Source organism: Tamandua tetradactyla, chromosome 9 (assembly GCF_023851605.1).
Source record: "Tamandua tetradactyla isolate mTamTet1 chromosome 9, mTamTet1.pri, whole genome shotgun sequence".
NCBI lineage: Eukaryota > Metazoa > Chordata > Mammalia > Pilosa > Myrmecophagidae > Tamandua > Tamandua tetradactyla.
The window spans coordinates 13,067,602-13,085,212 of record NC_135335.1 but is presented as its reverse complement, the minus strand read 5'-3'; the positions used below and the strand labels follow the sequence as shown (position 1 = coordinate 13,085,212).

The window sequence follows — 17,611 nt, the reverse complement described above, 5'->3', positions numbered from 1 at the left end:
ATCCAGTAGACTTGACCTTTGATAATGATTGCATGATATATAGCTTTTATCGTGTGACTGTGTAATTGTAAAATCTTGTGATTGACACTCTCTTTAGCCAATAGATGAGGACCTGACTCCCAGGGGTGTGTCTCCCTTGCAATGTGGGACATGACTCCCAGGGATAGATGAGTTATAAAATAAAGATCAATAATAATAATAATAATAGTAAGGGGGTGTTTTGGTATACTAAAGCTGCTGGAATATAATATATTAGAAATGGGTCGGCTTTTTCAATGGACATTTATTAGGTTACAAATTTACAGTTCTAAGGCCATAAAAATATCCAAACTAAGGCATCAACAAGAGGATAACTTTCACTGAAGAAAGGCCAGTGGTATCTGGGGTTCCTTGTCACGTAGGAAGTCACATGGTGACATCTGCTGGTCCTTTGCTCCTGGCTTCTGGTTTCAGTAGCTGTCTCCAGAATGTCTCTGGGTGTTTCTTTCTCTCTTAGCATCTCCTGGGGTGTTTTCCTCTCTCCATCTCCAAACATCTCTGGTTCTGAGCTCTCTGTGTCCTCTCATAAAGGACTCCAGTAAAGGATTAAGACCACCTCGAATTGGATGGGCCACATCTCCATGGAAACAACCTGATGAAAAGGTCCCGCCCACAATGGGTCTGCACCCACAAGAATGGATCAAAAGAGCATATTCTTTTCTGGGGTGCAGAACAGTTTCAAATCAGCAAAGCGTGGATAGAAGGGGTATGTGTTGTTTTGGGTTTTTGCATTTTTATTTATTTGTTTATTTGGGGGTAATGAAAGTGTTCTCAAATTGACTGCGGTGATGAATGCACAACTATATGATGATACCGTGTGCCACTGATTGTATACTTTGGAGGGATCATACGGCGTGCAAAAACTGTATCTCAACAAAATTGCATTAAAAAAAAAAAAAGGTGCCGCTTCCTAAAAGTGAGGCATGCGTAGCCACCTAGGAATGACATCAGACTCAGGTTATTATCTCAGTTTACTATCATAGAGTGGTGATTGTCAAACTTGAGCAAGCCTTGTGAAAACCCGGATTGCTTGGCCCCACCCCTAGAGCAAGCACCTGATTCTGTAAGTCCGGGTTAGAGCCCAAGATTTTGCATTTCTAACAAGTTCCAGCTGGTACCGAGTCGCTGGGCGGAGGGCTACGTTTTGAGACTCCAAAGGCTATTTCTCTGATGTACTAATTTTTTGTCTTGGTCTAACACTCTTCTCTAGGTGATCGTGGTAGCATATTTATACGAGGGGAGGGTCAGGGCCCACAGAAAGGGGGATCCCAGAAGGGTCGCAGTTCTCCCTAAAGGGAGTCCCCCCCCCCCCACCTCGCGCATTCGGTTGCCAGGACAACCAGCACCCTCTGCGCCCCAGTTTCTGCCCTTGGGCTCGTCCCCTTCTTTCTGTGCCTGTGTGTTTTGGGAGAGGAGAGCGGCCCGGGGTGTCTGCAGCTCCTGGCCTCCTATCCCCCACCACCTACCTTCACGCCTGGGCACAGGGATGGATAAGGTAGCTCCTTGGTAGAAATGTGCTCCCTGGGGAAAAATCTAGTCTGTTGCTCTGTCGGTTTGAATCTCTTGTGTACCCCCAGAAAAGCCAAGTTCTTTAATCCTCATTCAGTGTTGCTGGGTGGGAGCTTTTTGATTATTTCCATAGAGATGTGACCCACCCGATTGCGAGTGGTTAACTTTTGATTAGATGGTTTCCATGGAGATGCGTCTCAACCCATTCAAGGTGGGGTTGCTTCCTGGAGCCCTTTAAGAGGGAACCATTTGGCAAAAGCTTTAGAGCCAACAGAGCCCACACCACACAGCCAGAGACCTTTGGAGAGGAAGAAGAAAACGTCCCCAGGAGAGCTTCATGAAACAAGGAGCCGGGAGAGAATAAAGCAGACGTCCCCATGTGCCTTCCTAGCTGAAAAGAGGTCCTTCTTAAATTGGTGTCTTCTTAAATTGGTCCTTCTTAAATTAAGGTGTCTTTCCCTGGATACCTTAGTTTGATCATGTTCATGGCCTTCGAACTGAAAATTTGTAACTTAATACATTCCCGTGTTTAAAAGCCATCCCATTTCAGGTATATTGCATTCAGACAGCTTACAAACCAGAACACTTGGTCTTCTCCCATTTTCAGCAGCCTTCAGTGGTCAGAGGCTGCTCAGCCCAGAGGCTTTCTAGAAGCTCTTTCCCTGGGCCCGTGGGCTTGGAACCCTGGGAGCTGGCCTGTCCTGCGTGTGTGTTCACGTGTCTGAGGGGAGACAGACAGAGGTGGCCAGGAGTGAGGGAGTGGGAGATGATGAAGCTGATGGCCTGAATAGGGTCTCCCAGGAGGTGAAGCCAGGACAATCCCGGGCCATGCCACACCCTCCCGCCACTTCACCCCAGCAGGATGGAGCCCTGATGGGGGGTCCTCTCCTGGGGCATATTCCAGGGAAGCCTGAGTCTCCCAAAAGTCAGAATGAAGAGCTCCCCACAGTATTTCTCAGCCAGCCTGATGGTGGGGAGGGGGACTCCACTTTACCTGTCTGTATGGTTCTTGCAACTTTTAGGGAGTTAGGGAGTCAGGGAGCCTGGAAGAGTCTGGGATCCCACTGTCCCCAAGGCCCCAAGTCAAGGCAGCTGAGGTCCCTCAGACCACCTGGAAAAGGAGAGCCACCGATGAACATTCCCGAGCTGTCATGGGGAAACTGCCAGGGTGTTGGGTTTGGGGGTGTGGGCAGCGGGAATGGACTGGCCAAAAGGCAAGGGAAGGTCTGTCCAGCTGCAGCGTTTGGGGTCTGGGGTGGAGCTTGACTTCTCTTGAAGCGCCCTGCCCCACTCCCTGCTGAACTCACTCCAGGCCCATCTTCTCCTTGCCACAAGCTGCCACACAGGCCTCTTTTTGGCTGCACTGAAATCTCCACCCTTCATGGAACCGCCAGCTCCTGTCCTGGGGTACAGTGCCAGCAAGGCTTAGACAAGCTGGAGCTTGGACTACAGCCATCGGGTCTGTAGGTCTTGTCCACTGGGCAAATTTGAGAAAAAGCTCCACCCAAAGTCCAGACCTGAGTCCCCTGCAGACATGCAAAGCCACCTCCAGCCAGAGCTGTAGGATTTGGCATTGGGTTAGAGCTGACCACACCACAACCCTCCTGAGAAGGGAGAGGTCTGGGGAAACAGCATGACACTGTGCAAGAGCTAGTTGGGCCATTTAGGGTACGGACCACCATCCTACTGGTCACAAAATTCCCATTCTTGAAGGTGTCACCACGATGGCATGACGAGCTCAGAATGCGAGAGTAAAAGGGACTGCGGAGGCCGTTTAACTCAATTGTCCCATTCACAGATGAGAGAACGGAGGCTCAGAGAGCAGTGACTTGGCTCAGATACTGCCCTGGACAGATACCAAGCAGGGCGGGCTTGTCAGATTGTAAAGTGTGACATAGTAGAAGCAAATCCCTCCATGAGGTACGTATAAGGTTTGTGTTCCATGTCCCCTCCTTCAGAGGTCAGAGGCAAGAGGGCTGACTTGTAAGAGATGGCCGAGGAGAATTGAAATAGTTCCCACGCAGCACTTAGCTCGAGAGGGGTATCTAGACAATTCACTTAAGAGGAATAACTCCAGTGTGGGTGACATCAGCTAACCCTCCCCACCCAAGCCCAGCAACCAAAGCCCAGAGCTCTTCCGGAGAGCTAATGGAGCAGGGCTGGGGCAGCTACAGTAGGGGTAAAGGATGTGGGAAACAGACCTGGATTCAAATTCCAGCTTGGCCACTGCCTGAGCATCCATTTCCACTACTCTCAAAAAGAGAGAAGGGGGCGGGCCACGGTGAGTCAGCAGGCAGAATTCTTGCCTGCCATGCCGGAGACCTGGGTTCAAGTCCCGGTGCCTCCCCATGTGAAAAAAAAAAAAAAAAAACCATGTAAGGGCCAGATTTAGCACCAGGCATGTTGTAGGTGATTAAGGAGTCTGGGAGGTTGGTTTAAGCTTGTGGTCACTAGATCTGAGCTCATTCGTTCCCATCTTGGGGCCACCGTTTCCCCACTGTGACCCCAGACTATTCGTCTGCAAAATAAGGATGATAGTTCAAAGGGACTGTGCGAATTAGTTCATTTCAGGGGCTTGGAGTCAGTCATGTCTGGGCATATGGCAAGTGCCCAGCCATATGGTGACAGGTCTGGGGGGATCCTGAGGCCAGGGCGTGTGTGTGTGTGTCCTTTCGTACCTCCCACACACGCCTCCCTACCCCCCACCGTATCCCATTATTTGCCTGTTTGGTGACGGCCCCGCCGAGGGCCTGACCACAGGCAGAGTAAGTCTGGGGCGTGGGGCCCTGCACCTACCAGCTCTCCAAAGTGTCCCCTGGGATCTCCATGGAACTGGGCAAGACTGGAGCACAGCACAGAAGCTGGGGCAGGGAGGGTGGCTCCAGGGCCCAGACCTTCACCCTTCCAAGGCCACCAGCATGCAGGATTAACACAGAGTAGGACAGAGAGAGGCGGTCACACGAGGCTGGTGTGACACATGCGGATGGTGAGGTGTGACGCACAAGGACGGTGAGGTGACACGAGGGCAGTGAGGTGTGATGCGAGGTGTGGTTGTGTGCACCCTTCCCTGCCCCCTGCCCCCCATGTCTTCCTTGCATACCTCCTTCTGACACCACGGATATGTTACTTATTTTTTTATTATGACCAGTCTCCTTCCCCCGCCCCCTTTTGCTATTCTAAGCTCAAGCGCTAGATCTCCCCAGCACCAGGGTCACTGTGGAGCACACAGACCTGGCCAGTGACCTTCAGGGAGGCTTGGGGAGCTTGGGAGGGGATGCAAGTCACAGGTGGAGCAGGGAGGGGATGTTAGAGGGGGAGAGGTGAGGAGGGGGAGATGGGAAAGGAGGAGGGGAAGGGCAGTCTGGCCCGAGGCTTTGGAGGGTGGCTCTGGGAGAGGGGAGAGACCTCTTGGGAAAAGGTTACAGGTGGGAGGGGGTAACAGGGCGAAGGACCTTGTTAAAAGCCCCAGGCAGCCCACAGCTGCCTGACTTACCAGGTGACGGACCCCAGGCCTTAGGCCAATGGGGACCACCCCCTGAGGTAGCGCCTGCCCAGAAGCTGCCGTGCTCCCCAGGAAGGGGCTCCCACCGGCCTGGACCCACACCTGCACAGCTGGGGAGGGTCAGGGCACCACTAGAAATCTCCCCAGCCCCAGCCTGGCCACTGCACTGCCCCCCTGCTAAGAACACTTCCTGGGGGTGCACGGATGGTTCGGTGGTAGAATGCTTGCCTTCCATGCAGGAGACCCAAGTTCGATTCCTGGACCATGTACACCCCAACATAAATAATAAAAATAAAGGACCTATCTAGGACTGGGGCTGGAAAACCCAGCACATCCACGCTGGGAAAAGGTGGCTGGGCTTGCCCCCCGAAACCCCAGGGACTACAGCGAGTCAGTGGCAGGGGCCGGGCAGGGGCGGGGCAAGGAAGGCTTTTGGGATTTGGGTTTAATCCCAAGCACGAGGGTGGGCAAGGAAAGGATTTGATTTCATCCCTGCAGATCCCCAAGCTCTGGCCTGGACCCCAGGGAGCAGGAGCAGGGAGGCGCGTAGCAGCCCAGTATCTACCAACAAAGCCTTCCTTTATTAAATAGAAATCGTGTTACATTCCATTAAAAGGAGGAAATCCGGACGTGGTGAGGGATGCGGCAGGCTGGAGCCCTGAAGCCCCGGGCCCGAGTGCGCTGCAAGGGGGAGTGGAGCGGAGGGGCCCAGGTCCTGCCCCCCCCGGGGGCCCCTGCTGCAGGGCTTGGTGACCTCAGCCCTCCTTGTCTAAGTGTCCCCCCCAGTTGAGGACAGGCAGGGGGAGGGGGTCTCGCTTTGGGAGAAAAGTGCCCCAGTCCTCAGGGGGATGGTGAGGGGACAGGGCCGAGACTGGGGGAGGCAGGCCACAGGGGGAGGGGGCTTGACTCATCTTAGGGACCCCTGGGGGGCCGCTTTCAACCATTGTCTGGGCTGAAGTGGGAGGGAGCCGTGGAGGCCCTGCCAGCCCCTCCCAAGTCCTGCTGTCCTTGAGTTCTCAGGCCCGTTGGGGCCACTGGGGCATCCAATGGGGAGGCCGTCTGAGAATGGGATAAGAAAAGGCCACAAGGGGTGCTGGTGGCCCGGGGCTTGGGAACGGGGGTGTATACCCCGGAGATCCGGCCACCTCGGGACAGCTCCCTTTCTGAGGACATGGCGGTGACAAGGCACCTGCAGGTGGCAGCTTCTGCCAGGTACCCCCTCCAGAGGGCTGGGCTCCCTAAGCATGGCAGTGAGCTCCTTGGTCTTTGGTGCTTTCCTGAAAGTCTCCTGGTAGTTGCAGAGTCACCCCGTGAGGTCCAGTCCTGTCTGTCTCTCCATCTGCCCTGAGATGGATGTCTGGTGCTGGCTCGGTGCTGCCCCCGCCCCCGGGGCTGGGTCGTTTGTCACTGCTGGTGCAGGTGTTTGTCTTCTGGCTCAGGGCTGGCGCCAGGACCCTGTCTCCTGGTCTGTCTGTCCATCCTGGGGCAGGTGTATGCTCCAACCCAGAGACCCCCCCTTCCAGGCCCAGCCTCTGTCCTCTAGGCCTCCTGGGGGAAGAAGCCAAGCTTGGCCAGGGACATTTCCTTCCGTAGTCTGGTGACCTCCCAGAACATTGGCTCCGCTGCGGGCAGAGAGAGGGTGACAGCTCAGTGACAGCCCGGGCAGACGGCCCTGACTTGAGCAGGACAGCCAGCTCTGCGTTGGCTTTCCCAGTCCCCCAGGAAATGGCTGGACCTCCCAGGCACTCCAGGCCCTCATCTGCAAATGGGGCTACCGGGCCTGTTGGGGAGCGGATGAGATGAGGGCTGGGTGGTGAGCACGCCTTGGAAACCACTGAGGGCACGTATAGGGCTCCATACCACACTAGTGACAGAAATGACATGCACACACTGACTGCCCTGCGCTCATCGGAGATGACCCCTAACCTGGGAACTGCACACAAGCCACAGCTTACAAATGCTTTCCACTCTCTTTCTCCAGGGGTGTCGGGCCACAGCATCAGTCTGTGTGCCTGAGAGGAGGCAACCCCCTCCGGGCCCAGCCCCTGGCCTGGAGGGAATAAATACTCTGTGCATTGCCCTTGGCCTTGGCCTTGGGCTGGGGTGGGGGGGTGGGGACGGCACATCGATGACCAAGTTTGGGAGGAGCTGCTCCCTCTGCAAAGGCTCAGATTCCAAACCGGCTGGCTTGGGAGAAGAGCCAAAGAAATGAAGGGGGAGGGGCTGGGGAGGGCGGCGGACCCCTGCTGGCTAGAAGCAGCAAAGGCCTGGAGGCAGGGGTGGGCCTGGGTTCTGGGTGACCAGGAGGCAGCCACACCTCGCGGGAGAAAGGGCCCTTCTCAGCTACTTCAGGGGAGCTGTCCCTACAGGCCCCGGGGCTGGCGGAGTTCTGGGCAGGAGAAAGGGCAGCTCCACCCTGGAACCCCCGAGCGGGGCACAGCCGGCTTCTCTGGAGAGCTTCCTGGAAGAGGCAGGGCTCGGGCGGCTCCTTCCACAGCTCATCTCCCCAAAGGCCTCGGCACCCAGGGGGTTCACGAGCCCTGTATTTAACCCACAGCCACCGCCCTCGCAGAGGAGCCCCAGGGGGGCGGGGTGGGGGGGGTGTTCTCGCGTGGGACGGGGCCCGCGGGCCCGCCTGCGCCTGCCGGCCCCGCCCCGCCCTCGCCCGGGCGCCGTGCCCCCCGCTCGCCCCCAGGGGGCGCTCACCGTCCTGCCGCACCAGGCCTTGCTGGATGTAGCGGATATAGGTGAAGAAGTTGCAGACCGCTGTGATCTGTGGGCACAAGGGGGCGGGGGTGAGCAGCCAGCCCCTCCCCTCCCCCCAAACCCGGGGCTCCCCAACAAGCCAGGGGGAAATCTGAAGCCAGAGCTGGTGGCCCCGCGTTCCCACCAGAACCAGAAAACGGTCCCGAGTCAGACAGGGCTGGGCTTCAGATTTTAATTCGTGCTAGCGCTGTGGTTAGTCTTCCAACAACATCTAATCAAACCTGCGGATCAAACGAGGCAGACGCGCTTATCCCATTTTATACGTGGAGGGGGCGGAAGGGCGCGGCTGTAAGAATGAAGTCGAAAGCCTTATACCAAAATGGGGAAGAGAGAAATGAGAAAAAAATAAATCCTCAGTGGCTGAGAGATTTCCGAGTCAAGAGGTTATCCTGGAGGTTATTCTTACGCATTACATAGCGATCCCTTTTTACTTTATGGTGCATTGGAGTGGCTGGAGGGAAGTACCTGAAACTGTTGAGCTGTGTTCCAGCCGCCTTCATTCTTGGAAGACAACCGTACAGCTATATAGCTTTTACAATGTGACTGTGTGATTGTGAAAACCTTGTGTCTGATGCTCCTTTTATCCAGGGTATGGGCAGATGAGTAAAAAATATATATATGGATAAAGAATAAATAAATAATAAGGGGGACAAAGAGTAAAATAAATTAGGTAGATGGAAATAGCGGTTAATGAAAGGGAGGGGTAAGGGGTATGGGATCCATGAGTTATTTCTTTTTCTGGAGTGATGCAAATGTTCTAAAAAATGATCATGGTGATGAATACACAACTATGTGATGATATTGTGAGCCACTGATGGAACACCATGTACGGAATGTATGTGTGTGAAGATTTAGCAGTAAAAATATTTTTTTTAATTGGAAAAAAAAAAAAGAGGATGAAGTTAGAAGCCACCCAACAAGGACTGCAGAAGTCAGAGAGCCAGGTGGCGGCCGAGCAGGGAGATGGAACCCGTGCATGGGCATATGGCAAGTCCGCCACACATCCTGGTGGGCTGCCTGTTCTGGCACCATTTGTACTGCTGGGAAAGGCAAGGGAGATTGGAAGCCACTCACCCTGGGGACTTGGAGCTGGCCCAGACCTGGACCCTGCCACCAACACCCTCCGACTGTGGGAAAGGCACTGTTGGAACCCAGGCTGCGGCCCCATCTCCCAACTATTGGCTGCTGTTGGCTCCCCTGCAGACCTCAGGCACAGACCAATTGGGATAGAGGTATAAAAGGTGGGGCCCATGGGCGGGCCACGGTGGCTCAGCAGGCAGAGTTCTCCCTGCCATGCAGGAGATCCGGGTTCAATTCCCGGTGCCTGCCCGTGCAAAAAAAAAAAAAAAAAATTGCAGGGCGCTGGCCTCAGGTAGAGCCCCCTCTGTGCTCCTGAGCCCCTAGGGCTCCTTGCCTGGCTTATCCCCTGCCCCGTCCTGCTTCCCTCACTCCCCTTCTGAGAGTTGCACAAAGGTTCTGCCTTGACTCTACTTCTAGGGATCCCAACCAAAGAGAAGGTGGAAGGGGGGTGTGCCCACAGCCTGTATGGAATGCCCAGCACCCTGTGGCAGGAGGGTCAAGGTGGGGGACACATGCAGAGTGGAGACAGTACTCCTGCTGGGACCTCAAACACACAGGGGAACTGGCCAGGAGGACAGATGGGTGCAGGGGCTTGGTGTCCCTGGCAAAGGGAGTGGGCAGGTAGCACAGGGGACAGGTGAGGTCACAGGGCTAACCTAGTGAGGCCAGAACACAGGGTACCTCCTGAAGGATGCGGGATGGGGGTGGACAGAGGAGAGGCTGCAACGAGGGTGGGGGTACAGAGGCTGGGATGGGAGAAGCTCATGTGCCAGGCTAGCGTGTAGTCTGGGCTCTCTCCAGGGGACAGCAGGGGACCCACTGGAGGCTCCAGAGCAGAGAGGAGCAGGGAGTTCCAGCTCCAAGGACAGAACACTGTGCCCTGTTGACTTCACACCCTCAGCTTCTTTCTCAGGGTGGGGATCTCATCCTAAATCTTCAGATCCTTCTTATCTCTCATCCCCAGCTCTGCCCAGCACAGCCAGGCATACAGGCCTGGGAAAAAAATAAAGTGCTACATGTAATTTTTCCAGGCATGGGAATGCCTTGCCTTGGTCTTTCTGTTGAGCCCTGGGTTGGGGCTGGGAAGGGGCAATGGGGACCAGTGGCCTGAGGGACCCTGTCAAGGGCCAGCCCAACCCTAACCACAGTGGTCCTGCTTCAGCCACTGTCCTCTCTGTACCACCCGCTGCCCAGCCATCGGGCCCCTTTCTCCACCCATGCCCTGTGTCCCCTGTGAGAAGCCTTCTGGAGGTCTGAAGGCAGGAGATGGCTCCTCAAGGAGGGAGGAGCCATCCTAGATCACATGGCAGGTGAGGGTGGAAGCTGGGAGGAGCTCCAGCCAGGAGTCGGGAGCTCTGAGCTTTAACCGAGCCTAGGTGCCACTCCCCTGTTAGGATCCAATGCCACTTCTGTGATTACGTTTTGTTGTGTAATAAGACTGTGACATAGCAGACAGGATGGCTTTGAGGAAGGCTCCAGGTTATACAGGGGCTGCCTCTACATTCTGAGAGTAGCCCCTGATCAACAGGCGGCAAGGAAGTGGGAACCTCAGTCCTACAACTGCAAGGAACTGAATTCTGCCAACAATGGCAGGAGGCTGAGAGAGGACCCTGAGTTCCAGATGGGAGGCCAGGCCAGGTGATACCTTCATTGCAGCCTTATGAGGCACTGGCCAGAGGATCCAGCTGAGGTGTGTCCAGACTCTCGACTCAGGGTAAGTGTGACATAAAAACTGGGTGTCATTTTAAGCCCCTGAGTATATGGTGATTTGTTACGTAGCACCGGGAAACGGACACAGCCAGCTTGGCTGTGTGGCCCGTGTCAGTGTCTGTACCTCTCTGAGCCTGAGCCCTGCTCTGGAGATCAAGGTGTGGTCCTGGTTGGGCTCCCAGGCGTGAGCCCCAGGGGCCCAGCTCAGGTGGGCCTGGAGGATGACTCACCCTGGCCCGGGAGGACGGCGAGATGTAGTAGTGGCTCTCAGAGTCTCCCAGCCGGATGCGGTGGCGGCAGGCCCGGGCCAGCCCACTCAGGGCACACGTGCTGGCAGGGGCGAAGGAGAGGAGGTCAGGGGGCCTTGCCCCCCCAGCTCAGGCAGGGAGGATGCACAGAGGGAGGACAGACAAACAGACCTGGGGCTGGGACCCGGCAGCCCTTCCCCACCCAGTTTCCGAGGAAGCCCAGGGCCAGGCCAAGGAGGGAGGCCAAAGCCACTCAACTCCCGGGCTAGACCGTTTCTCCCCTCATTGCTGTTGGGCAGGAGAGTGTGACCTCAGGCCAGGTGTACCAAGCCCCACCCTCTGCAGCCCCCCCCAAATGGTCCCCTTCCCTCCCCTTTACTGGGGGCTTCAGACTCAGTCACACCTCTGCTTTTCCGAGCAGGAACTGAGGTCTGCCTGCCTCTCCCTAACACGAGGGCACTCACCTGCCCTGTCTACCCGGTGTCCATGCGCCCCTATTAGCCCCTCCCTGGTTCTCAGCTGACCACACCCTAAGGGCCCCATCCTATGTCTCTCCTCCACCCTAGCCCTCGCACTCTCACTCAGCACCTCAAGCTACCCACTTGCTGCGTCTCAACTGCCACCTTTACCTGCCATGTGACCATCTGGCCCCCACTTGCAATCCCTCCAGAGGACGCACAGGATCCTGCCTCCAGAAATGGCACCAGTGCACCATCTGCTCTCTCCTCGTCAATCTTCCCTCGGGTATGGAGCCCTCAGTCCTGGTCATGCCAGCACACGCCTTCGCCCGGACCCCCTCAGCTCCTCCCAACCGGGCCCTCTCTCTCCAGTCTCACCCCATCTTTCCACATACAGCTGGGCGTCCTCCAAAAACCCATATCTAGTCCCTCATATTTCTCTGCAGGAAGTAATTATGGAGTATCCCAAGTAAAATAAGGTTAAATTGGCTTTTTGCTGCAGGACTTATCAGAGCCTTTATTGCCTCCAAGTGCATTATGGTACTCCCTGATGTGACCTGGGAGCCCTGTTTTCAGGGAGCATCTTATCAATGATTTCTGAAATGCTACCCTAGCGGGTTAAAGCCCAGACCTCATCTGAGGTGGGGTGTTTTTTCTTTTGCCACCCCCCACTCCCTGCCATGGACCCAGTGGGGTTTCCTTTACTTCTCCAGCTTCTCAAACCTTCCCTCCTTTGGTTCTCTCTGCCTGAAATGCCCTTGCCTACATGGCAAACTCCTCTTCACTCTTCAAAACCCGGCACAAACATTCCCTCCATGACGAGGTTCTCACCGCGGTGTCAGCTCTCCCCGGGCCAGAGCGGGGGCTGCCAAGGGGAATTCTCCCTGACTGCTGCCCTGGCCACTTTGCTCAGTGCCAGTCGAGGAGTTGGAAGAACAAAATGTCAGGGCTGTACGTTAGGGGATCTATTAGGAAGCTGAGCCAGCATGGATGTCACCTGCCACTTGGGGCCCAGAACCCCCACCATGGGAGAGGGGGGGAGTGTGCCAGGCCAGTCAGGAAGAGGGAGAGCCCAGAGCCCCTGGAGAGCTTAGTTGTCCCTATCCCAAAGACGCCTCCCCTTGCCCCACGTGTGCCAGCAGCTGTGCCCTCTCCTGGGCCCTGGCCAGACCTGGAGGCCACAGCCCACCCTCGGGTCCCATACTAAGACTCAGGAGGAGGCCTGGCCCGAGATTCCATCCTCCGAGACCAGGCCGGGCTTTCCCGATGGGTGGGGGGGGATGGAGGAAGCTCAGCTTACTTGGCGCTGCTGCACTCAACTGTGGCCATCTTCACGGCAGGCAGCGTCTGTGAAGCCACTGGCTCAATGGTGAGAGTGTTGTCCTCCACAGCCGCCCGCACCAGCGCCGAGAGCTGCGTGAACCGGGGGGGCGGTGGCAGGGCTGGGAGGTGAGGGGCTGGGCCACACTGGAGGTGGGGCTGTCCCACCTCCCCCCCCGGGGGCTGCTGTCCTCTGCCCCCGCCTCACCTCCTGCATTGTGAAGTCCAGGCAGGGACCCACGTCCTCCCGGTACACCCTCTCTAGGAACGGGCAGGTCTTGTCCAGGGAGGGCGACTCCCTCCAAGCTTGGAACTCTGCAAAGAGGGTTGTGTCCACCTGCGGGGAGGAGGGGGTCAGGGTGCCAAGGCCTGGGGCTGCAAAGGGAGGCTGAGCCCGAGGAGTTGGGGGGTAGGGGGGGGCAGGGAAGGGCACAACAGCCCCCCCACCCCCCAGCATGCCAGCAGTTCTGCGCCCCCGCCCCCACTCTGGGGCAGCCGGGCGGATTCCCCATAAGGTTGCCGCCCTTTGTCCCCCTTGCACCAAAGGACTGGGAACCAAAAGTTTCCTTTCCAGGCGTATTTTAATTTTTTGGCACTATAGGATAACTGGGACCGGTTTCTTATCTTAACTCTAAAGGTGAGGGAGAGACAAGTGTATGGAGGTGGAGACGTTTGCAGACATGCCAGGGTGGAGGGCACGTGGCAGGTGGCAGTCGGGGCTGGGAACAGAGCCCAGAAGATCCCTTCTGCCTCCTGGAGAAGGAGATGTCAAAGACTAAACCCACAGGTACGCGTAGGTACGCGCAGGTATGCACAGGTACATGCAGGTACGCGCAGGTACACACAGGTACATGCAGATACACGCGGCTAACATGGGCACATGTGCACAGATGGAAGGAGACTACCAGGCTCCAGGGAGGCGACTCGCCAGCCCGCCCCAGGGCGCATGCAGAGTGAGTGAGGCTGGGGCGGGCCAGGGGTGGCCCCTCCTGGGAGCCATTACCTGTCGGGAAAAGGAGAGAGAGGTAGTAGAGGTGGGGGCCGCGGGCGGGAGCTGCCAGGCCGGCTCGTAGGTGAGGTGAACCGCCCTGCTGGGAATCACACAGAGGAGCAGGGACAGGAGAGGGGCCAGCCCGGGCTGGGCGGGCCGGGGCCGGCGGGGGTGGGGGGCAGACAGACAGGTAGATGCACAGAGACAGACAGGAGGAAGGAGATGTTAGTGTCCGGTGGGCGGCGAGAAGGAGAGTGAAGTGGCTTCTCTTGCAGGATTCTGAGGTCTGGGGTAGGGGGGTTAGACCCTGCCTCAAATGGAGGAGGGGCAGGCTCCCCGGAAGCCCTGGGTGGGGGGGGCTTGGTGTCAGAGCCCCTCGGCGCCTGAATCCCACTGCGACCCTCATTGAGTGTTCCCCAGGGTCGGCCCTGAGCTGAGCTCTCTGCATCACAACTGGTTGGTTCCCACGGGTGGACCCCAGGGGGAGGGTCACCCCCATCTCCGCCGCTCAGACCATGCAGGTCACTGGGCCACCACCAGAGGGCGCCCAGGACCATCGTGTAGAGTGTCACGAAGTGGCCAGGTTCTCAGGGCTGTGGCCGGGGGAGGGTATCTCTGCAGAAACCCCAAGGCAGACCTCAGGTACAATCACACCAGGTAGCAGAGAGCAGCAAGGGGGGTGGGGGTGGGGTGGAGGTGGTGGTCAGAGCCCCCAGATGGCCCACCCCCCAGAGGCTATCACCGGTGGCTTAAGGAAAGGACCTGCCTGGCCTGCAGGACTCAGAAATCCAGAGACCATTCTCTCCGGGTCCGTGCCCACCGCCTGCCGGCCGCCCCTCACCTCCTTGCCCTCCTTGTCCGGGGCGAGGGGGTGTCCCGCGGCCGGGCACACCACCGGACAGAGGACGCTGCTGGTGCTCTTATGGCGGGAATGGCCCTTGCGTGGCACGGCCTTGGTGGGGCTCAGCAGCTGTGGGTGGAGCTCGCGGTTGGGGGAGGCTGGGGTGGACGTGATGACAAGTGTCTTCAAGGCTGTCACCTCTGCCTGTAGCATGTCGATCTGACCGGAACGGGGTGGCTCAGGGTGACCACCGCCACCCGCGGGCCGCCCCCAGCAGTGCCCGGCACGTACGTCCACCCATCACCCATTTTACAGATAGGGAAACTGAGGCTTGGAGAGGAGGCATGACCTACCCAAGGTTACTCTGCTGTGAGCTGCCTGTCTGAGAGCCCAGTTCTCACATCTTACAGCCAGGCAAGCAAGCAGGCACAGGGAAGCTACCTCCCCAGGTTGGGGAGCCTACTTTGTTGGGGGGTGGGGTGGGTTGGGGGGTAGGGAGAAGAAATTAGGGTGCTCTTAGGATCCTCCTGGTCCACGCGGGCTCCCATCCCAGCTGCTGCGTTTCTGCCGTGTGATCTCAGACACCTCTCAGGGCCTCAGTTTACCCATCCCTGCCAACCCCACTGGGCCGCGGTGAGGGTCCAACTGGGAAGCGAAGGCCAGTGTCCCCAAAAGGCGCCTCACCTTGCCCCGTGCTTCCTTCAGCTGCTTTTCTGATGCCGCTTGCTTCATGTTGGCTTCTCGAACCATCTTGTGGGCTTCCTGGGAAGAAGGGCAACCTCTGCGTGAGTGGCCAGGAGTGGACGGATGGCCGGCAACCCAACGCCCCCTCCCCCAGCCCACCCCACCGGCCGGCCGGAGCGTACCTCGAAAAGACTGGCCGTCAGTTCCTCCAGCTCTTGCTCCAGCTGTTCCCGCACCTTGGACAGTCTCTCGCATTCCTCATCCTTCAGTTTCAGTTCCTGGGGGGGGGGGGGGGGGGGGCGGACAGTGGGCATGACGCAGGCAGCTGTGAGCCCTACTGGGGATCCCCAGGGCACCCCCCCTCCCAGACCTGGCACGTGTGGGCCCTGAGCTGCTTATGATGCATTTCCCACTTAGCACAGAGCATGCAATTGAGAACCACACTGCCGCTCCTTTAGCGCTTGGCACAGGTCTTGCAAGAAGTCAAGACTTTTAAGAGCAGATTTAAAAATCACAGGAACGTGCTCTCTGCTTGTCTTCACTTGCCACGGGCACAGCACAAAAGGTGGCCTTGAAAGAGCCTCGGCCCTCTCCTTTCGGCAAATCTCTGGGCCCTCCGTGCGAGCCCAGCCCCCACCCCGCCCCTCCCCAGCCCCACCCGGGCCCCTGCCCTCAGCCCCCACCTTCTGGGCCTTGTACAGCTCTTCCTTCAGGAACTCCGAGCCCTTCTCGCGGATCTCCATGGAGGAGCTGCGCAGGCGGGCCACGTCCAGCTGGGCGGCTGCGGGGTCCCCCTCGCCTTGGGCCTGCTCCGCTGCAGAGGGCTCCGCCAGGGCTCTCAGGGACTCCCCGTGGCCTTTGCAGGGGCCCACGCTCTTCCAGGGGACAGCTGTGAGGTGGCTGCAAAGGCAAACGGGAGGACAGCAGCAGGTCCAGGGTGGGGTCGCAAGGCCCAGAGAGCTGAGCACCAGGGACCAACCCTGGGCAACGCCCCCGCCCCCCCCCCCCGGGTCTCAGTCTCCCCATCTGCAAAGCAGGGACACCTCTGGCTATTAGTGGGCTGGTCACAGGGGCAGAACGGCAGAGCATGAGGTCTACTAGGGACAGGGAGAGGATTCCTTTATCTTTGTCAACCACCCCTCCCAGCACATAGCAGACACTTCATTTGTGTTTGTCCAGCAAAACATGGTAAATGCAGAAAACTTGAGAATGGGAATTTCCATCTCTAATGTATAAAGTAGGGACAGTCCCAGTGGCCCTACTTGAAGGGCCCCCATTGGGATTATTAATGCATATTGTGTGCAAATTATACCCCCGTCAGGGTGAGCCACAGGGGACAGACCCAGCCAAGGGCAGGCAGAGCTGAGGTAGGAAGATTCTGCAAATGGCTGAGGCAAAGCAGACCCATTTCCTGCCCCCTGGAGTTTGTGGGGGACCAGTTCCTGCTCTCCTATCAGCCTGCAGAGTGACCTCAGCCAAGCATCCCCCTCTCTGGGCCTCAGGACCCTCCCTTCCCTGAAGGTAAAGACCCTGGGAATCACCAGCCTCTGGCCTCCCGTTTCCCCTTCCTCTCCCTCCCTCCCCTTCTCCTGCCCTTCCTTTGCAGCAGACCCTGAAGAGAGAGGGGGAGGCCTCAGCAGTGGTGGTTTGTGCCAAGACAGCACCTCTGGACTTGCTCACTCAGCAAAAGCTGGCGGCTCCTGAGCCAGCAGCTTCTGAGTGCCTTGGCTGGTGGGGGGTAGGGCTGGTGCTGAGCTGCTAACAGTGGGGGAAGTGTTGGGAGGGCGGTTCAGAGAGGCCCGCAAAGGAGAGAAGAGGGAGAAGGCCAAGGGGGTCATGGGATTCAGGGGGCGGGATGAGAGGCAGGGCTGGAGATGGGGTCTGCCCCCCAAACATCCATCCCCATCTCCCGGATCCTATCACAGTCATCAAGCAGCCATCCAGCCTCAGTTTGCCCCTTGGTAAGATAAAGGGACTGGGGCCCCAGGGGACCCCAGCAGTGAGTCCATTCCTAAACCTCTGCACAGCTCTATCCAGCCGTCCAGCTTAGCCCGCCCAGGGCTCTAAGTGTGGCTGCTAGGCTGGCTTCTGTCTCAGACCAGACTCTGCCTGGCAGGGACCCAGAGTTTTGATGGATAAGATTGAAACCTCTCCACCACTCCATCCACAGCATGTATGCTGGACAGGGTTTTCCAAGTACCCTGGTGGGTAAGGGATCCCTGAGGTTCAAGGGCTATGCCAGGACCCCCAACGATCCCTAGTGGACTCCTCATGCCAGACTGCACCCCAGGTGCTCCGCCCCCATTATCTCATTTACAACTCTCGCCAACACTTGTGGTATTGCATCCGTTCTACAGATGAAGAGACAGAGGGCCAGAGAGGGGAAGGACTTGCCCAGCACACACAGCGGGTCAGGGGCAGTGCTGGCATCGGTGGCCAGGTCTTTGCCCCATGAAGCCCCTC

At 57.7% G+C, this 17,611-nt stretch overlaps 1 protein-coding gene across 5 annotated transcripts in view; it reads right to left on the bottom strand.

Annotated features, from left to right (window-relative positions):
* Nucleotides 1-5,619: 5,619 nt before the first annotated feature.
* RAB3IL1 (RAB3A interacting protein like 1) overlaps nt 5,620-17,611 on the bottom strand; it is a 36,889-nt gene continuing 24,897 nt past the window's right edge. For 3 of the 5 annotated variants that reach the window (XM_077116008.1, XM_077116005.1, XM_077116009.1), the window contains exons 2-10: nt 15,832-16,048; nt 15,331-15,426; nt 15,149-15,226; nt 14,465-14,683; nt 12,841-12,969; nt 12,613-12,725; nt 10,837-10,936; nt 7,757-7,823; nt 5,620-6,672 (exon numbers count right to left, since the gene is read on the bottom strand). In XM_077116008.1, the coding sequence (XP_076972123.1) occupies nt 6,590-6,672; nt 7,757-7,823; nt 10,837-10,936; nt 12,613-12,725; nt 12,841-12,969; nt 14,465-14,683; nt 15,149-15,226; nt 15,331-15,426; nt 15,832-16,048 (1,102 nt within the window). In that variant the 3' untranslated portion in view covers nt 5,620-6,589. The remainder of the gene's footprint in view (nt 6,673-7,756; nt 7,824-10,836; nt 10,937-12,612; nt 12,726-12,840; nt 12,970-14,464; nt 14,684-15,148; nt 15,227-15,330; nt 15,427-15,831; nt 16,049-17,611) is intronic. The other 2 variants (XM_077116006.1, XM_077116007.1) reach the window with 2 other exon arrangements.